Source organism: Neocloeon triangulifer, unplaced genomic scaffold (assembly GCF_031216515.1).
Source record: "Neocloeon triangulifer isolate White Clay Creek 2 clone unplaced genomic scaffold, ASM3121651v1 ptg000015l, whole genome shotgun sequence".
In the NCBI taxonomy this organism is placed as follows: domain Eukaryota; kingdom Metazoa; phylum Arthropoda; class Insecta; order Ephemeroptera; family Baetidae; genus Neocloeon; species Neocloeon triangulifer.
Window position 1 is genome coordinate 2,634,665 of NW_026775557.1, and position 20,976 is coordinate 2,655,640.

Here is a 20,976-nt window from a genome sequence, read left to right on the forward strand (position 1 = left end):
TTAATCCTTATTGACCACTTACGGCCAGGGATGGGTGGAGGAATATAAGGAGATCTAATTGAGATAAATATTTATTTTACTTGATAAAAAAAGCAATGCAAATGTACTCACGGAAGTTATAATTATACATTGCTCAGAAATAACATTTAGAGCGGAAAATTGAAAGAAATATGAAATTAATTTAAAACAATTAAATAAATTAATTTCTGAAAATAAAAATTAATAGTCGTACAAGTTTGCGTGTTATCATAAAATTTCTAACATATATCTTTGAATAAATTAGCAAAAAAAGCCGAAATAGTATTGTGTATTGCTGATCATATAAGCTAGGCACGCGGCCATGCGCGCCAAAATGCAATTTCGGTGCGGTCGAGCACTTTCACCCAGGTGCAAACGTGGACTTGCGACGCCACCTCTGGGCGCGAATCTGAAGCATTTGGCCACTTCAGACGTGAGTTTCATCATGGCGACATGCTGATGTATGGACGTATTCACTCAACTACGGCTCGTTGGAAGTGGAATTGGTTCTGCTTTCACTATTTAATCCCTCGCCAGCCCCTTTGAAAATTTTCCGGTCCTCCTTTGAATCAGGTAATTTGCTTGTCGGGCCGACTGGCGCCGCGTTGGCGGCGCCACATCGGCGTTGGCAGGTGCTGGATGGATCAAGTTTGGTTTGGTTTAGATAACGACGAGAAAGTAGTGTCGAAAGTGGTGTGTTTGTTTGCCATATTGCTCTCGATTCGCTTTCCACGGCCCTCGGCAGGGCCCCCGTCGTCTTCGGCTTGTCCGGACGCCTCCTTAGGCGCGTCCGAGGTGGCGGCCGAAAAGGGCTTTTTAGTTCCAATCGCCTGCATCTCTTTCGAAAAAAGCGGTCACTCGTCGACTAGCCCTGCTTACTCTTTCTTCAATGTGTATAAATTCATGGCTGGAGACAATATTGCTCTTGTTTATCCCATTTGCATTTTGAGCTCAATTCGCGTGGAAAATATTTGCGAGTCAAATCGGTTTGAGAGCTCCAATTTGCTGAATTTGCTTACCACGGCGATTCGGTTGTTATGTTAACTTGATCTGGTCCGACATTTCTTTTGTTTTTATTATCAGAAAATTTTGAAGCATTTTTATTGATTTCGTTTTGTATTTCAGAGGCGAGATGCCAACAAAATGTCTCGGGAAGGAGCAGCAGCAGCAGGTCTAGTCACCGGCGGCATCTGGTTCGAGCAGTGCGTCAAGTTCCTCCTCCTGATGAGCGTCAGTGCGTTTGTTAGCGGCAGTTAGTGTGTGCACAGCATGGACATGTATATCAAGAAGGACTCGAGCGAGGCAATGTTCCAGCCGCTGGCAAGCAGGGCGGCCGTTTGCTTTGTGTGCGGCAACAACGGCACCGCCGAGTACCCTCTTCGGTCCAAGCCGCACGAATCGGAGCCCTACTTTCCCTTCCTCGAGAGCCACGAGCCCCCTGCTGGCAGCGAGGGCCCGTCCGGCTCTGAGGGCACCGTCCGGGCCTGCTTCCTCTGCTACTCGTTCCTCATGCAGCAGTGGGACTGCCACGAGCGGGAAAAGACGCCGCACACCAAACGCCTCTACTGGCTGAAACGCGTCGACAACGGACCCTTCACCGGCGCCGAAATGATCATGCAGGGCGAATACGCCGCACAGGTCCTGGGCCTCCAGCAGAACGATCAGCCCAGGGGCTCCAGAGACCCGCCCTCGGTGCCCACTGCCCCTCCGAGCGTTCCGCCGACCAACAACCACCAACCCAAAAACGACGACGCCGCCCTCGATTTGAGGAACTCGCGAGATTCCTCGAGTCGAAACTCAGACCTCGGGCTGGTGGCCTACAACACTCAGCCGCCCCAGCCAGTGACCCCAGCCCAAGAGGGCCCCGGAATCCTCGACCTCAGCATGCCGGACAAAAACGCCACCACCGAAGTCTGCTACGTGTGCGGGGACGAGTACAAAAAGGGCTCTCTGAACAACATCTACGCAAAACCCATCGCCGGCTGCCCTTTCTACCCCAGTTTAATGCTGCACCCTCGACCAAGCAAGTCGAGGCCCATGGACCCTGGGGGGCGCGTCCAGGCGTGCGAGGCTTGCCACAGACACCTTGTGCAGCAGTGGCACACCTACCAGAGCAAGTCGGTTCCTCACACCGAGCGCAATTACATGCTCAGGAAGAGACACACGCCCGCCCTGGACACCACCACCTTCATCTGCTACACGTGCGCCCTCGAGTATCCGTCGTCTTCCCTCCGACTGCTCTACTGCTGTCCGAACCCCGAAAACGAATCCTACTTTCCGTTCATATGCAACATCAAACCTCCGCCTGGAGCAAGTCCGATATCCCCTCAGGGCATGGTCCAGGTTTGTTCAATTTGTTACAAATCTGTTCCTCAGAAGCACGAAGTCTTTGGCGGCGAACGTCCCGCCGAGAAGCCCAGCGAGACGGCCTCGTCCACGTCCTCGGACATCCGTTTCCGGCCGTACGACCTTAAGAAGGACCCGCAGAGACGCAAACCAACTCCGCAGCCCGAGTCGTTTCAACGCCAAGACAGTTCCGGGCAGGACGGACAAAACTATCACTGCTACATCTGCCAACAGCCCTTTCCTAAAGACCACATGAAGTGGCTCTCCACCTGCTCGGAGGGCATGAACAGCCACGCGATGCACTTTCCCTGTCTGCGGGGGGTGGCCAGGGCGTCGGAAAACTCGTGCATGGACTCGCACGGCCGCGTGCTGGCGTGTTCGCTGTGCGTCAACCACCTCACCCTGCAGTGGGAGAGCTACGAAAACGACCGAGTTCCTCTAGAGCAGCGTTTCTACGACATCCCGACGGCCATGGTGACGCGGCCGCCGTCCACGAGGGCCAGCTCGGGACGTCCAGGCTCCGCACGGAGCAGTCCGGCTCCGAGTCCTGCGCCCAGCGTCCCGCAGCAGGACTCAAATTCCAGGAGCGGGTACGCGTCCAGAGGGGTGTCGCCGTGTCCGCCGCACGCCAAGACGCCGCCGCTGGCGTATGTGGCGCGAACGAGGTCGCCGGGGCGGCAAATGCCGCCCCCGGGGTCGCCGGCGCCCACCCTCGAACCCGCCGGCCCCAACTACCGCACCGCCAGCAGTTCCATTTACTGCTTTTTGTGCGGCCTCCACTCGGACTTTACCTTTGCCAGGGTGTTGTACAGCCACCCCCAGGGTCGAAACGCGCCCTTCTTTCCGTCCCTGCTGCAGCACAACTCGCCAGCCAACGCAGAGCAGCTCAAGGAGGACGGCTCGGCCCTCGTCTGCACCTTTTGCTACCACACCATGATCGCGCAGTGGCGGGCTTACGAGGGCGCCGAGCGGCCCACCGACCCGCACCACCGGACGTACAATACTCACGACTACCGATGCTACGTTTGCGGCATCATGACCTACAGAAAGAGGGTTCGCGCCTTACCAGTCAAGGTATATTATAAACTTCTCAATTATAAAAAGAAAAAGTCGATAATAATTTAATTTCTGATGGCAAATTAATGTAAAAAAAAAAATTGTATATTTAATGATTGTAAGTGAGGAATCAATATTTACAATTTTTTTACATATTTTTTTTTTTAAAGATACGTCAAAATTTAAAATGAATTTATATTTAATATTACATTTGAACGTAATATTTTAATATTATGCAATAATAATAGATTGATTGCAAAAGTTATGTCAATTTATTTTGATTCGGTAACACATTATAAAACTGCAGTTTTTGTCTGTTGAATTTATTTTATTCTCATTATTTTATTTATAATTTATTATAAAGAGCTTATTTTTTAAATCAAAGAGTGCTGCACAATTGCACTCTACTTTTTACCGTTGTGTTTGTTGAGGAGAAAGTGAATTAACGATGCACCCATCGTGTGCTCTTTATTTTGCAGGACTTTCCTTTCCTACGTTACCATAGACAGCCGGATAGCCTACTGCTGGAAAACGGCGACTTTGCTGTTGTGTGCCTAGACTGTTACGAAACCCTCAGGACGCAGTCACACGAGTATGAGAGATGGGGTCTGCCCGTTGAGAAGCGCGAGTACAATTGGATTTCGCAGCCGCCGCCCCCAGAGGACAGTCCTGAGGCGGCCGTGGCGCGATTGCCGTCAGGAGAGAGATCTGAAAAATTGGTGAGTTTATGACATGAAGCAACAAAACACTAAAGTGCGGGTGGGAAAAGATCCGTCCCCGAGTGACGACCACAGGGACTGATTGTAGATTAATTTCGAAAGCAAATATTTAATGTGAGAAGGGAATGTGGAATTTTGAAGCAAAGATTCTTCCTGAACGTTATACGAAATAAAAATTAGATAAATTATTAATAAAAAAAGAATTGAAATTAAAATCTAAAACATTTCGAATAATTTAATTTTGAAGCTGTAAATTTATTGACCTGGCTAGGCTTTTACTATGGCATTATTTGTAAATGGAAACAAAATAGATTTTAAAATTAATCTTGTTAATTTTTTAGTTAAGAGTGATTTTTCATAATTTTTGTGTGTAGAGTTATTTCGTAAAATCAATCTTTATGGAATTTTGGTAAATTATCTATAGGTTTTGATTTGCCTTTAAAAAAATTAGATTCAGTTTTTTTTTAGCTTGACCTTTATTTTTATACTGGAGTTTTAAAGGTCACAAAGCTTGTTTAAATTAAATATTTATTTTTTGGCCGGTGCAATAAAAATTTAAACAAAATTTCTGCTCAGGTTCCTGCCTCTGGTGGGCTGTCGAGAACGTCGGAGAGAGGAAGCAGGAAAAACTGCAACAACAAGCAAGAACAGCGCAAAACTGGATCTCGACCTGATCGAGGGGAAGCGCCATCGCCAGGAGCAGCACACCAAGGTAAGAGGAATTGCTATTTTTCACCCTCTCCCTCGACAGCAGCAAATCTTTCTGGAAATATGAGAGAGATAAAAAGCGGGTTGACTGGTTGGGTTATTTTTTTCATTCGATTGATGTGTAACTCGCCGCTTGCATACAAATTCCGAACGCGATTTCTTGGTGATAAAATCAAGAGAGAGAGAGAGAAAAAACTGGTTTGCTGCTCGCCCTTTATCTGCCCTGCCATGTTTGGCGAGGCATCAAAATGATAGCACCAGAGAGTGAACTCTGGTGCACCAGATTATTGGCCGCGGCTAATCCACTGCGCCTGCTTCACACGCTGAGTGCCTGCCTGTCCATATTTGTATGCATCTCGTGTTTACCCGTACGTGCATCGCTCCCAATTTATTAATTTGTCATTACGGCGCGGTGAGTGAGAGACGCGCCTCTCTTGTTATCGGGCGTCAATCAGCCCGAGCTTTTAATCAATCACTTTTGAAATTGCATGAACGTTGAGCATGAACACCGGCGCGATGTTCGCCAAGCCGCTCAATAGATACCGGCGTTGTCAAATGAAGAAGGGATTAAAGAATTCCGAGCTCGTGAGCTGATTTATATTCATAATCGATAATTGTTTTATGAGTTTTATAATTCTCAGAAAAATATGCTAATTAATCTTACTAACTGTCACAAATCACGATGCTTTGTGATAACAATTGAAATGGGAAACCTTTATTTATAAAAAGAAGACATCCAAAATTTTTGCTCGAAAATATTCATCAGATATAATTTATCAGAACAACAGTTTTTATGTATCGGAAACGCATTTATGTATATTTGTCCTAAATTTATTTGTCAGTAATGAGCATTATACTGAAAATTATTAGTCAGAAAATAATTCATTGCCCCGTTGAAGATTGCAAGCTGATAAGGGTTATTGGCGGAGCATTGAGCTGCATTGACCAATGACCCTTACCGAAATGCACTCGCACCAAAAATCGCCATTAATAGAGCAACGTCATTTGCCTCATAATTAATCCATAAAATAAATTGTAGTCTCCGAGAATTCTCTTCCAAGAGATATGCTTTCATAAAAGAATACCAGAAAGAAGGGTTTGTAATTTTTTTTCGCAATTAATTTTTATTTTAATTATTAGTGAAGATTTAAAAGAGCAGTTAACTTTGTCGGCTGTGGCAATTTAGTGTGTCGACCTTACAATTAGAAAGGCTAGGCGCTGAGAAAGAAAATATCTGAAAACTTCACAGACGTTTGAATTTTTACTCTCATTCAATCTAAGTATAGACATATTAAATGTGAAAAACCAATGTTTCTTTATTTTGATTTAGTATTATTTTCAGATATTTATATTTTACTGATATCAGAACTAAAAACAAAAAAATCCGATTTTTGAAAACAGATTTTCTGAAGATTTTCTAACAAATAACGGCGAATCATGAAAATGTTTTTAAAAAAATAATAATTTTTACAAGATTATTTAAAAGTCAGAAATGAATACTGATGTATACAAACTGTGTGCTCAAAGATTACAAAATTCAATTTTTTATGAGCTGACATGACATTTAATGTAAACAGTATAATTTTTCACAATTTTACGCAAGTAAAATCCATAAGATATAATTGATTTTAATAAGAAAATTTGTCTGCTTGAATTTATTACTTCAACTTATCAATCAAAAGCAAGATGCAACATAAATTTTATTAGAGACAATCAAACTAACGTCTTGGTACAACCAAGAAAAGTCACCCGTGGTTAAAAAGGCAAACAAATAATCTATAAATAAAACAAAATATATTTCAATCTGAATTTAGACAAGGATACCAAATTAGATTTTTTTATCGAACATGATTTTTAAATAAATTTATTCCATGTTTTAATAATTAAAAAAAGTAATCAATCAATACTTTTTTTAAATAAATTGAATTGTTTTCAACAATTGAATGTAAACAATGTAGAAAAATAAACTACAATAATAGTAAATATTTTCAGTTACAATGTGCTTAAATTTTGAATTTAAAAACATCTATGAATACATAATGGCCATGTTGAGACAACTTGTCAACTTCACGTTGAAGGAAGTGACTGTCAGGATCATGTTTAAAACGACCCCAGAGTCGAAGACTCGAGCGTGTGCCGAAACGTACAAGCGGCGCTAAGAGAGATACGTGCGGAGAGAGGATGAGCAGAGCGGGCTTGTTCTTTTCGCCACATTCTCACCCTGCCCCTGTTAAAAGCAGCTTTTTAGCATTGATTTTTTGTCGGTGGGGTGGAGTTTGGCAACCTCGCCGTATAGTTTACATAAGGGTTGCTTGACTGGCTGCCAGCCGCTTCACCCCAAAGCGAGCCGCCGTCCGCCCCTCCAGGTGGCAGTCCCGTCGGTCGGTCGGTCTCTTCACAAGCCATAGTCGGTGGGTCGCCCGCGCCGCGTTAGTACTCGAGAGAGCGAGAGCCGTCGCACGTTCGCCTGCATCGCCGCCCCCGAGCGCCGCCCCCGAGAGCCAAAGCGACCTGCGGAGCATGTGCCAGGGTGCAACATCGTCGGTGCGATCGATTCGCGCGCGATCCTCGCCGCAGCCTCGTCGCTTTTGACCAGTGAAAATGGTGCACCCCTAGCAGCGAGTACACGTAGGAGCTTCACCGAGAGAGCGACTACGGCCAGAACAAGGGTGAGCCTGGTGCGGGGGATGGAATACCGCCGCAGCTACCACCACTCTGCGGGCGGACCGCTGCCTCCACCCCCTCCGCTGCCCCTTTTGCCGCACCACCACGCGCCCCCGGCGGCGCACTACCAGCACCTCCTCGGGGTCACCAACGGTGGAGGCGGCGGCGGCGGAGGCCACCCCCAGCACGCAGGGCACCTGCCGTCCCCCACGGCGGCGCCCTCTCCCTCGTCGCTCTTCTACTACCCAGGTAAATAACACGCCTGCGACAAATGTACCTTTGAAGGTTTTGAGTTTAATTAATTCTCAATTTTAAAGTCAATCAAGCTGACTGAGCAGTTGTTGTATACCTTATAAATTCGCAACTATTATTAAAATTAACTGTCCAGAAACTATAATTTATGAATTAATATGAAGTCAGAATCAATATTAAAAACAATACACAACGAGAAAGTATTGTTTTAAAACTTGCGGAAATAAATATTGCAATTATACAGAGTGAAAATTAATTCACCTTTAAATATCAAATTAAATTGCATCAGTACTTGCAAAATATTCAATCGCCTTTTATCAACTTTTATTTTTATTTCTTTATAATAAAAAAATTGAAACTCTTGAAAATGCGGTTGATTTTATAAAACTTTGAAACTTGAATTATTCCGCAATTTTGTGCAACTCATGGCATTGTGAGACGGTAGGAAGGAAGCAATCCCGAGCAGAAACCGCGACAGCCCCACGAATGTACTTTGCTTGCGCTGTGTCTCAATTAATGAGTGCAGCTGCACGTTCGTCTTCTTGCTCTCGGGTGCTGTAGACACAACAGCAGCAGGGCAGGCGAGCAGTCTGGCGCGCGCTCCGCCTGATCTGTTATCACACAGCCGCAGTGACTGCCGCTCAAGTGTGCAATTTCAAGCCCCACGACGCCGCCGCCGCCGCCGCGCTACTCCCCCTCGAAACCCGACACCCTTTCCATCTTCCCTTTATCGGCACCCGTGTTTTTGTTTTGCACCGGCCCATTTTTTCCGTCCATTCCGGTGGCTTGACACCGGCGTCTCTTCGCACGCCGGGTTTAAACGAATTATCCCTGGCCAGACCGGCTCGCCAATTCGCCCCTCGTGAAATTTCACAAACGAGCTTGTGTGTTTCGCTCGCTCTCTGTATGTATAATTATTGTGCGAGGGTGGGAATCGAGCAGGCTGAATCAACTGCGTGCGTCGCGCTGAATACAAAGTGACCCCTGCACCCCTCTCGAGCCGCCGCCGCACCCCCGACTGGGTTCGGCCGGAATCGGGATTATTACCGCGAGGATTAGGGAAAGTTAGTCCCGTGCCAACGGACGGGATTGAACGTCACCGAGCCGCCGCCGATTATATAATGCACGCCGAATTACGTATGCTAATTGATGCGACGGATCGCGCAAATTGAAACTTTGGCTTTCGCTGCGGCGACGGTGGGGCGCGTAATTAATTTGGCGCAGTATAATCGCATATATAGCACTAAACGATTATGTACAGCCAAGCAGAAGCAGAATTTAATTAACTGGAGATAATTTCATTTGTTTAGCTTTTCATAGCTTCAAATCTTATGGATTTTTTTTAACTTTTCAAATTTCAATCGAAATTTGATTCATATTTTGACTGAGCTCCTTTAGTGGTCAAGAAATATTTAAATGATTAAATGTATAAAAAACTAAAAATTATATTATATTATTAGATAAAAGAAATTAAGGTTAGTAGGCATATTATATCAGCTGATTAAATTTTTAGAATGATTCTCTTCAATGGAAATTTTAACATTTATTCGGAATTCAGAAATTGAGCAAGAAAACCAATGCTCAGAAAACGATTTAAAATTTCAACATTTAATTAGAAATTTTAGTCATGTTCAGGGTGTTGCTGTTTGTATTAATTTTTTAGTGATAAAAAGAAAATTTAATTATTTTGGAAACAGAAATCCGAATCTGTTTTGAAAAGAATTAAAATTTCCAATCAAAATTTGAAATTTGGACATTTTAATTTGTTTTCCGAGCATTGGTTTTCTCTCACAGTTTCTGAATCCACTTAGAGATTTCTTTTGAAAAATTATAACAGAAACTGGAATACACTTAACTATGCAAACACAGGACAACTCCACACAAAAAAATGCAAAAAAAAAAACCATAAACACTCACACTAACAAATTTAACAAGATTCTTTCACTTTTGAACTCATTTTGATTTGTATTGAAATCGACTTTACCATCAAGATCGTGGGTTTAAATTAAAACTATAAACCAAAAGGTTTTCTTGAATATTAAAATTTTTATGTTTTGCGCGCTGCATAGATACAAGGAAAAGGCAAAATCTACATATCTGCTTTTATCTTTGCTCTATCTTGTCAAAAGACACGTTATTTCTTTATTTCAACAGTATTTCTAGTTCTTCATGTCTTTTCATGCATGTGCAAAAATTTCATCAGAATTTTTGAAATAATTACTTTTTTTATTATTATTAAATTTCTAACTTCTTGAAAATTTTTGTGTCAATGAAATAATTAATCATGTTTTGGAAAATTTGAAATATTGCATAAATTCAGCTTTGTTCCAATATATATAATTTTGATACAATGTGATAATGCGAAATCAATGCAGAACAAATGGAGAGCGTCGTGTGTGTGTTTGCCTCCGCTAATTACCCCGCGGCTCACAATGGAGATTATAGATAAATATCGTCGGTGAGCTAGGGCGGGTGTGCACGGCTCATGTATATACGGGGAGAAGCACCAGCACCGTATGTTAGCGTATTTGCCCGTGAGCGGCGGCCACACTTGAGAAGCAGCGGCGCACCACTTGGTCTTTTGGCTTCAAAGTCGCCACCCCGTGTGATCTCGGCAAATAAATCTCCTCCCTCCCTCCACCGACGATCGCTTCGGCAAGGGCAGTGCGAGAAAGCGAAAAAAAGAGACAATTTTCCGCGCGCGTGCCGTCGGCAGTTTGGCGTGCGGTGTCGGTCGCTTTTATATCGACCTGCTGTCTGCTCGGCGGCGCGATCACGCGTCGTCGCCGTCCCGCTTTCATCTCGCACCGACCGCACACGATTGTTTCCGATTTATTAATAATAAAAGCGCCCTTCCGACTCCACTCGTTCGCACCCCGCCTTTGGCTGACTCGAGCACCAGAGGGCAAGGCCGGAGCGATTTTTCACGCCCGCTCGCTAATCCGCAGCCAAGCGTTTTTGTTCCTGGCCGCCGCGCTTCGGACCTGCATTCTAACAGGTCAACGCCTAATTGCGTTAAAACTCGGGACGCGCACAAACACAGCCCATTTTCAAATTGATTGGGAGTGTCAAAGTTTAATATAATAAGCGTTTCTTTGTCTTACTTTATTAAAAAAAAACCTATATGCATATATTCTAGAGGATTTGCTTTTTTTAAATTGTTTTTGCATCGCTTATTTCTAAATTGATACATTAAATTTGGCATCAACAAAAAACAACACAACGGTCAAAGCAGAAATCAAATTAATTAATCTTATCAAATTTTAATTTTTAATAAAAATTCAAAAAGATTGCTAGTTCGTGATCAAAAAGATCTATATAAAAATATTCAATTTTAAAGAAATTTCAAATAAATCTCTTTATTTTAATTCTGGATTGACATCTAAATTTTAACAACTTGTTTACAATTTGCTGTCTCTGACAGGACCTTTTAGATATTTATCTTTTCCGTTTAACTTGGAGAATGAAACTCCTAAATTCTTCAGCTTAAACCATCCCAAGCTCTTTAAGAAAAAGCGCCCGCTTCTTTCACCCTTTCGTCTAATCCTTTGATTCTCTCGCCCTCTTGAGCCGAAGAATTCCGGGCTCGCGAAAGTTAGGGGCGAATTCTCATTGCGACGAGAGCGAGCGAGCAACATATGCGAGAGTGTTTGGCGGCGCAAAATCGATGAACACGCGGCGCATAATTCGCCGCTTCCTTCCGCGACATCTCTTTGCACCGAGCAAGTGTTCTCGTCTGTAAATCGGCCTAGCGTAATTCGAGGTCCATCAGCAGGCGTACGTGGCGAGAGAGAAAGAGATCGAGGTATGCGTCTTCGCATCAAATCTGCGGATAAGAGCGTGCAAGGGGTGGAGGCGTGGCGAAGATGCTGGTTACCATAGATACCCGGCGTTACGTCACACGCAGATATGCCGTTAAAAAGCAGCAAGGGTGCCGTCGCTCTTGAAACACAATCACAATATCAAGTGCGCCCGAGACCATCCGACCGACCGACATCAAGTAGTGCGCGTGCTGCCGGCGAAAAGCCAGACAAAAAGAAACGGCCTGGCAAAATGCTCTCTCCGGCTCGGCTGCAAATAATCTGGAAAATGGCCAGTATCAAAAGTTCACCCCAAATGCTCTCTTTCAACATTTCAAACGGAAATGGCCAAAGTTAAAAAGGGGTCTCTTTGCGGAATTCCAATTAAAGACCTAAAGTGAAAAAGAGAAACTAAAATTATATTAATATAAACGTAATTATTCAAAGAATTTCAAGTTTCCTTTCTTGGATTAAAAATGAAACATAATAATTTTATTGAGATGAAAGTGAGGAAAGAATATTAAAATAAATAAAATAAAAAATACCCAAATTGTTATGAGATTGGAACTTGCCTTCCGCAAGCTCAAAAAAAGGGCTCAAAACCCTACCTAAATGTTATGGTAATAAAGATTCCAACTTTTGATGGAAATATTAAAAAAAAAAATGCATATTGACTATTAAGATATTATCTTCCTCAAACTGTGAATTGATGTGAAATTTTTTTCAATTTTGGTCGCGCCAATTTTGAGAAAAAACAACATTTTAGGAAATTCCCATAATAAAAAGTTTTTAATGATAATAAAAGAAAACGTTGTCCCAATAAAATCAATTTTTTTTATCATATCTTCTTGGAATTGACATCTGCAAATTAATGCTATAGAGAAAATTTAATATTGCCTTATAAATTAATATTTATTAATCAAAAGCCTCACTGTTGCTATTTTTCTGGTATAGATATTATGTTCTCATTAAAAACTTTTCTGAAAATATACTTATTTTAAATTTCCTTTTGCAAACCAGAATTTAGTGCTCCCGATTTTTCACTTTTAACAGAAATTTACGTCGGCTGGTAAAAGCCAGACGCTCTTTCCAGAGTGAGTAGCGACATATTTAGCTCCGAAATGAAAATGTGTGTGCGCCGAATAAGCTCCCCTCAGCCGTCACTCGGCAAAATAAATCAGCATTAGCAGGCCCATCGAGCCTGGCGCGTGTGTTTGGGTTGCTCTAAAACGGCGGAGGGCAACTTGCACAGCTTCTTAATCTTCAGGCTGAGCGAGCAGCCGAGCGAGCATACTTGAGGGCTAATTTGTTGCTCCGTTCGCGCAAATTAGTGTTGATGCCGAGCCCATCTCTCACTGCCGACCAAAGTGTTACACACGCCGCCGCTCCTTTCTTGCCGACGGAGATTTGTTGCGCTGGATTAGCCGCTTTGATTGCGTTTAACGCCACCGGCCGAGGGATTTTAAGGGTGCACTGCAACGTCTCGTGCACGGGTTTGCCGACCTTCTTTTGACAAAGGAGGTGAAGGATGCGCTAGCAAAGTCTGCGGTGACCTCTTGGGCATGCTTCACAATTCCTTCAAAAGTTCCTTCAAAGTTTTTTTTTATTAAACTTTACAATTTAAAATTTATTGCAAAGGTAGAAATGAACCAAAAAGTGAAAGAACTATATGGATTTTTGAGCTAAGAATCGCATATTTACAAAATATCTTTGTAACTTTCAAAGGGTATTAAAAAAGAATGAAAAAAATGAAGGATAGAAAACTATTTTAAATTCCCAAATAAATTGAATTTTTGAAAACTTGTAAATCATAACCATATTTTAGGACAATTTCATTCAATATTATTTTTATATATTTCAAATCATGTTTATATTTGCTTCAATTCATAATTTAAATAGAATCAGTTTCATTTTGTTAAAATTGGAATAATTAATCTTTCCTTTTTGGACGTTTCTTAGAATTAATTCAACCCGTCTGGCTTTTCCTCTCATAAGAAACACGACAAGTTTTTACCACGCTCTCGACTTCCACTCGCTTCTCAGCTGCAAATTTTCTTGGTTAATGCGCTCGAATCGAATATAGCAGCCGCTGTTGTTATTGTGTGTCCCTCAAGTAAATAAACCCGATTGACGAGAGAGAGGAAGAGGTCAACTCGTCGTGCACATTAATGCCCAAGCATTATTCATCCGCATTGATTAACCAAAGGGTCAACCGGCCGGCAACACTCGCAGCCTGGCTGCATGTGACGCGAACCCTAAACGGAAAGGTTTCCACTTGCGCTCGACACCGGGTCAGGGGTCGGGTCGGAGATCCCCGACCAGGGCAATCGGCCCTTGGCCCCGGCGTCATCCTCATTACATAAAAACTGAGCGACACCGTAGCTGATCTTTGCGGCCCCAGTCTGCCCAGAGAATATTTATAAAAAAATAACACAATTTCACGCCGCAACTGTCTGGAACTTCCTTCTCTTTTAGTTATAAATTTTGTCTGAAAGAGAAAGCTCAGAATTTTAAAATAATAATAAATTTGTGTGTAAACATTTTAAACTTAAAAATTTTGCAAATAAATTGAACAAAATTTTTTATAGTAAAAAAAAATTCCCCTTGCAATCTTACATGGTGATTTTTAACAATTTGAAATGCACAACTTTTAAATTCAACTATATAAACTAATTGAAACTGTGAAATTTCCTAATAAATACATATTATGTTGTGAATTTTTTCAAACAAAAGGTCTGGGTTCAATTTATTGTCTCCTGGAATTTCGGGATGTATCAGCAGGCGCCGTTTTTGCCGGGTGTTGCAGTGCAGAGGCAAAATGGCCCTCGACGAGCGCACGGCTGGAAAAACACGTTGGACGAGTCTCGAGCACCCGGTCTTGCGCGGCGTCGGCAGTAAAATCGCAGCGGCTAAATAATTTTTCTATTTCTGGTGCGTGATCTAAGTGGCGAGATAAAATAAAGCAGCAGCTTTTTCACGGAGCGCGCGAGACACAGCACAGGCAGCTGCATCCTCCTCCACTTCCTGTCGAGCTAGTGACCCTTTCGGAAATTCACCCCAGGACGTGACGTTGTCTCTCTCTTTCGCACCTCAAACACACATGCGCTTGTTTAGCCGGCCTTTAAACGCGAGCTTCCTCCTTTTATTGCACCCCTCCTGTGTCGCTCTCGATTAATTTTTCTTCGCCGCGTGCAGCCGCGCAATTCGATCGGACCATGATTAATTTTTCGGTGCCGCCCTCCGAAGCCAATCTGACGACGCATCTCTCGATTGTACAGCAGGCCAACGACTCGAGCACTCTCACCCACGATCAGCCCCAAATCGATTTGTACTTTTGTTGTATCCCATGGCTAACTTGCTGTCTGATTTTGATATCTCTAGATTTCTGTATCAAATAAATTCCCTTTTGATGGATGACGAGCTTTTACTTGCGGTGATTAATATTTTAATAAACTGCAGATAGGACGCATTCCTAATTTTTTAAATACACAGCATTATTTAAAAAAAAAAGACAAATAATTTAAATTACAATAAAATATATGACAATTTTAGTTCACTAGTGTTTATTGATTAATTTGATCATTAAAAGAACAGATTATTACAACATAAATTAAGTTTTGTCAGAAAGAAAAAAATTGGATCATGCTTTTAAAATTTGATTCAAAATTAACACCACTTTGATCCAATTTTCCTCCTCATTTATTTTCTTGTGTTGAATTAGTTACAATTCGTGATTTTTGTGTTCGCAGGTCTTCCAAGCAACTCTGGAGGCAGCAAAGGACCTAACCCCACGCCACCCCCAGGTCTTCCACCAGGTGGCAAGCACCGAAGCGGCAGCGGCTCGGCGCCACCGCCCCTCACCGGAGCACTCGCCTTGAGCGCCCACCAGGCGCAGACTTCGCAAGTGTCCCAGCCGCCCAGCGGTGGCACCGGAGGTCGCTCCTTTGCAGCAGCTTTAAGGAATCTAGCCAAGCAGGCCATCCCTGCCAACGGTTTGTCAGTTCAAATTAAATAAAGACGTTGTTTTGACTTAACAAAACTTTCAGAAAGGGAATCAGAAAACTCTGAATCGTCCCGACAAGTGTCTCCGAAGCGCTCTGGTCCTCCACCTTTGGTCAGGGGAAGCAGCCAACCATCTCCTGGACCTGTCAATAGCAATAGCAGGCAGCCCAGTCCACATCTCAATCATGACCAGCGCAAGGTAAATTAACAAAAAATCAAATTGCTCACTATTTATTAAATTATTAATTCAACTTTGATTTTTTATTTTGGAGCTACACTTTAAAGGAAATAATGTTAAATAATATTTAAATTATTTTCAGCATCTCTCTGAATTGGGTCCGCCACACCGAGCTCCAGCAGTGACTTCTACCTCAGCCCCCACTTCAATCACTCCTTCCTTGTCACGCCCCGATGAAGTGCCTCCCCCTCCCTTGTTCCGAGCTCAGGACCCAAATGTGTCGGCAGCGTCTGCCCTTCCAAACAGGGCAGAAGACCTGCTCACCAGTGGCTTCCAGCCGTACCGGCCGGAGGACATGGCCCGCATGGCGCCTCCCTTTGGCATCGACCCAGCAATGGCCGCTGCCTATGCCGCTCCGTACCACCACCCAGGCCTGTATCCTCCGCCACCACACTTGCCTTACCGCCTGGAAGACCAGCTGTATTTGGAACGGTGTGGCATGCTGAGGCCCCCTATGTTCCTGCCAACCCCAGGTTTGCCTACTTACCCCTTGTACGGACTGAGGTATTCTCCGGAAATACAACTCTCAATGATGAATCCTGCCTCGGCGACAGCAGCCATGCACGAAAGGTAAAAACGATGTAATAGCAATGAAGGGTGATGGAAACAATGAAACATAAATTATTTTTCAAAATCTAAAATCTAAATTGAAAGCTAACAACTGATTATATTAACTGCCATAATAAATGAACATTTTTGAAAGGCTTTAGTGAAAAATTTTAAGCTTACCGAAGATTTACATTTCCTACAATTATCAACAAGATGAATTAATCAAAGAAGTGTTCTGAATAAGGTGGAGACTTGTCATCATATTCATCAAAACCATCATTCTCTTGTAGGATCAATACTAAAATCGAGCCTTGGCAGCTTCTTGTAATTCAGCCCTTTTATGTGCTTTATTGTCAATCAGCTTCTTTTTTTATTAAAAAAAAAAATAAGGGCATTTTTTTATATTTTAAGCTTTTCCTGTTTTTCCCTTTAAAATTTGCATTTTATTTGCAAATCTCAGCTTTTAATGTCACTCGATGATGAATATCACAAAGCATGGTTTTTCGTATATAATTTTTGGGTTACCAATTCCGGATAAGTGCTGCAAAAGAAACTTGTATTACTGTGATTATTTTTTCTTCAGACGCATGTCTGACAAAATTTCCTTTTTCAGATTCAAGTTGGAGGAAGAGCAGCGGCGGTTGCGGGAGGAGGAAAAGGAGCAGGCGGAGAAGGAGCGCGCGCAGAACCGCGAGCGCGAAAAACGTGCCGAGAGACACGAGCAGAAGCAGCGCGAGTCGTCGGCCGCGAGTGCGCGCGACTGACATTGGGAGAGCAGCGTCCACAGACCCGCGCTGTGCTCGCTTGTTCCCGCCAGGAAGGGGCCAGGCGTCACCGAGCCGGCCGCTAAGAAAGAGCAGCCCCCTGTAATTTCCCCGTCTTCGATCCCAACCCCGACGGCGACCACAATCGCCCAGTCGTCAACTGCGGTGCCTCCGACCAGATTGCCGCCCCCACAGCATCCTGCCTCTAGTCAGCCAGAGAAGCAGCCCCTACCGAAAGAGGCCGCCCCGCCCACCTTTGTGCGACCCTTCGAGGACTCATTCCAGCCAAAGTCACTGTCGGCGGCTCCGCCCGTCACTGTCGCCTTGCGCAACTCGCACACCCCGCCTGCTGGAATGCAATCCTCGCCATCCCAAGCAGCTCTTTCCCTGGCCCAACATGAGCAAGCGAGGCACGGCAGCGAGAAATCACTGCTCTGCGTGGACGCTGCTCCCAAACACTTGTTACCTACCTCGTCTTTGTCACCGTCAGTTCCACTTTGTGTTCCTTTTGTGCCTCAGTCCCCGAATCAACAGCCTCAGGCGGCGCCGCCGCTCCAGGAAGAAAAGCCTCCCCCGCAGCCCCTGCCACAGCGAACAGAAACCATCACAGCCGTGCTCAACGTGCCCAACAAGGCCAAGGTCATGGCCGCAGTCAAGGAATCAGCCGCTGCCAGCCACAACCACTTCCACAGGAACCTCCTAGCACAAAAAGTATGCTCACCTTTCTCAGGGTAGATTTGTATCTAAATTAGACAAAAAATACGTCTCGAAAAGATTAACTTGTCTTGTTGAAAAAAATTTAAGAAAGTACAACTTTTTACACAAATATTTGAAGGCAATATTTAATTGCATTTCATTACAGTTAAAACTTAACTAAAATGAAATTAATTCTCCGCTATGGATCCTAATTTTTGGATTTTTGATTAAGTTATTCTCAAATAGTACTTTATTGCAATTTGAATAAAACCTGCTCTTTCTTAATTAATGAAAACAAAACTAAGTCATTTTAAATTGAAAAATAATTTTAATATTAAGAAAGAAAAACTTTATTTTTCATTCATTTTGTATTGCAGCTTACAAATGACATTTGTGAACAAGTGCCCGTGACCAGCAAACTGGATTTGGCGGAAAAGCGCCGTAGAGACCGTCGAATGAAGATGAACGGTGGAGTGCCTGTGCAGGCCGAGGAGCGGCAAAATCACCTCCCAGCTGGTCTGCTTCTCAATGGCAACAGCATTTTTGCGTCTTCAGTGTCGACAGGCTCGTCTGACTCGGAACAAGACTGGGACTCTGATGGAGAGACTGGCAGCTGGCGACAGCAGCATCTCCTCTTGACCAAGGGTCCGCCCTGCAAGCTGGAAATAACGCCTCAAAAACTGCACTTCCTTCAGATGTTTGGCCTCACCACGTTGGCGAAAAGAAACGGTTTGTAATAAATGTTGATTTTAAACTATTTTTATTATTGTTTTAAAATTCAGATCTTGAATTGGCCAAATGCGAGAGACGTTTCATAAGACACTGGGAAGAGTACAGTTCGTTGCCTTTGGAGGTGGTAGAGGAAGAACCTGAAGAGGTCAGTCCTCCACCACCCGAGTTGCCCTACCCTTGCGGCTCCCCAGACATACTGAACAAATCGTCTGATTACAACTCAAAAATCTGCTTCCTCCGCTACTTAAATTTGGAGCCAATCACACCAGCTAAAAGAGCAGGTTAGTTTTGACAACCTGTCCAGCCCAATCGGCATAATTATTTCCAAAATCTAGGTCTTTACTTTATTTTCATGGCTTGTTTTTTGAAAGAAAAATAAAATAAAAATAAATAAATAAATAATAATAATTATGAAAATAATTCTTTTATAACAGAACGAGAGGCTTCATGGCAGCAGATTCTTTCCGAAAGGGTTCGCCGCAAGAGCATCAATGCAGTGGTCTTGTACACGAGTCAGCAGAACCAGTTGAAGAAAGAGGCGACTGCGGAAGAAGCGTCCCTACCAAAAGCGCCGCCCTCCAAGAGCAGACTGAGCAAAATGTGCAGCCCAAGCAGCCAACTCCTGGTTCCTCGGCCCTCCCGACCCATTTCACCCGTCAACAACGGGGTCATGCGCCCTTCGGTGTCCAAACTGTCCTGTTTGCTTCCCGTTGCCCAGCGACGAGCTAGCAGCAGTGACGAGGAGGAGATTGAGGTGCCCACAAAGGTGCCAAAGTGGACTGGAATTGAAGAAGTGATGGAGGCGTACCAAAAGTACTCTAATGGTCAGTTTATGGAAATCAATTTCTTCATTTTTAGAAAATTAGCTCTTAAAATAAAATAGCCATGTTATGTATTGTAATTTCTAATTCTCAATCATCTTTGATGAGATCTTCAAATTTAAGGATGTTTGTTTGTGTTTTAAATAAATATCAAATATTTACTTCTTTGTCCCTTTTGTTTTCAGAGTGCTCTTTGGAGGCTACTGTGCTTCGTGAGCAGTGCCAGCAGATGCACCAGCAGCTGATGGAGGGTCGACAAAAGGCCGAGCAGCTGGACACTCGATTGCGCGAACTTGTGGCTCGCAAGAACATGCACGAATTTGAGCGCCACCAGATCCAGTCGGCGCTGGACCAACTGAACTCGTGTCTTCATAAATTAAGGTAGCACCACCACTCAACTACACACGGGCAGGAGCAAAGCTGTGATACATTAATAGAGAAAGAAGAAGTTAAAAATTAATTTTCCGTTAACTATTTTTCCTATTCTTTCCTCTCATGGCAACCAGCGCATCAAGATAGAGAAAAATTTAAATTAAATAAATCCTCTCTTGCGTATGTTATTCAATTTTTGTTTTGTTCGGTGTGTGTAGAAATTTTCTTCTGTCAAAGACATTCCAAGCGAGTAACGAGGAATCCCACCACGCTGAAGTTTCTGTATTTATTTTTAACTCGAGTAACAAACTGTTTCATGACAAAGTAGCTTTTTCCGTAGAAAATGAACTGCAGTTTTGTTCTAACTTGCTGAGTTTGTTCTTTTTTTTCTAAGAATTTCTTGAGGAGAGATGCTTCACTAGTCCAGGGAATTCTCTTTTTTAATTACCTTGAACGAAAAAAATTGTATTTGCAGTTGTCTTTGCCTAATTTTACAATTAACTGACACACAAGTAATTGAGTTTTGCTGGCTTAGCGCACATTCCTTCAACATTTAAGTGATATTAGGCAAAATAATATCTGTTACCAACCCCACCCGCCCCCAGCCTTTTTTCGAATGATTAGTTTTGTTCGATTTCCTTTGCTCGCAACTACTTGAGCAGCAAATCCAAAGTGTTTTTAGGTTTTTTTTAATGTAAGAAAGAAACAAGTGGCGTTCATCTTATTTTGTTGTGTTCGAATAAGTGGAACCATCGGAAATCAGAGGCCATATCATGTCATGTAATATTCCTCAACATGCAAGCTGATTCATGAAGTGATCTTATCCGGATTGATTCTTTTTGAAGGATTTTGTAATTAAAAAAACAAAAACAAACAACCTACTTGGTTTGCATCGAAATCGTTTTTTGTTTCGAAATAATTATTTGTTTATTTTGACAAAACGAAATCTTGTATGGCTGTTAATCCTGTTTTTCATCATACACTGCGTGCGTGTATTTTATTGTATGTTTGTAACAAATAAATATCTTTGTAATATTTGTACTTTACAAAAGCTGTAGCATTTTAGACGACCTGTGTAAGGAGCATGTTTTGTGATGGGCATTTTTTGAGGATACCCAGAAAACATTGAATAAATGAAGTTGAAAGGCAAATCTAAATTATCTTGCTTTTTAATCAATTTAACTTCCAGCCCAGCAGCAATTTGCTGACAGCAAAAAAAAAATTATGATTTAAACAAAT

At 43.0% G+C, this 20,976-nt stretch overlaps 2 protein-coding genes across 2 annotated transcripts; both read left to right on the forward strand.

Annotated features, from left to right (window-relative positions):
- The first annotated feature begins 451 nt into the window (after nucleotides 1-451).
- On the forward strand, nucleotides 452-17,123 carry LOC132202173 (uncharacterized). Its single transcript, XM_059628914.1, has 8 exons — nucleotides 452-591; nucleotides 1,144-3,438; nucleotides 3,900-4,139; nucleotides 4,716-4,851; nucleotides 15,313-15,555; nucleotides 15,610-15,764; nucleotides 15,886-16,373; nucleotides 16,966-17,123. Exons 2-8 carry the CDS (start codon nucleotides 1,288-1,290, stop codon nucleotides 17,114-17,116), a joined length of 3,564 nt encoding a protein of 1,187 aa, XP_059484897.1. The 5' UTR covers nucleotides 452-591; nucleotides 1,144-1,287; the 3' UTR covers nucleotides 17,117-17,123.
- LOC132202174 (genetic suppressor element 1-like) lies at nucleotides 17,123-20,894 on the forward strand. The gene is made up of 5 exons (XM_059628915.1): nucleotides 17,123-17,827; nucleotides 18,190-18,541; nucleotides 18,595-18,825; nucleotides 18,979-19,368; nucleotides 19,551-20,894. The coding sequence occupies exons 1-5, from the start codon at nucleotides 17,471-17,473 to the stop codon at nucleotides 19,748-19,750; spliced, it is 1,530 nt and encodes a 509-aa protein (XP_059484898.1). The 5' UTR covers nucleotides 17,123-17,470; the 3' UTR covers nucleotides 19,751-20,894.
- Nucleotides 20,895-20,976: the final 82 nt, after the last annotated feature.

Excerpts from the sequence above, each read along its gene's own strand:
- LOC132202173 (XM_059628914.1), top strand. The coding sequence starts at position 1,288 with ATGGACATGTATATCAAGAAGGACTCGAGCGAGGCAATGTTCCAGCCG. Across the intron at positions 15,765-15,885 it reads TCAATCATGACCAGCGCAAG|CATCTCTCTGAATTGGGTCC; the intron begins GTAAATTAACAA and ends AATTATTTTCAG. Across the intron at positions 16,374-16,965 it reads ACAGCAGCCATGCACGAAAG|ATTCAAGTTGGAGGAAGAGC; the intron begins GTAAAAACGATG and ends TTCCTTTTTCAG.
- LOC132202174 (XM_059628915.1), top strand. The coding sequence starts at position 17,471 with ATGCAATCCTCGCCATCCCAAGCAGCTCTTTCCCTGGCCCAACATGAG. Across the intron at positions 18,542-18,594 it reads CACGTTGGCGAAAAGAAACG|ATCTTGAATTGGCCAAATGC; the intron begins GTTTGTAATAAA and ends TTTAAAATTCAG. Across the intron at positions 18,826-18,978 it reads CACACCAGCTAAAAGAGCAG|AACGAGAGGCTTCATGGCAG; the intron begins GTTAGTTTTGAC and ends CTTTTATAACAG.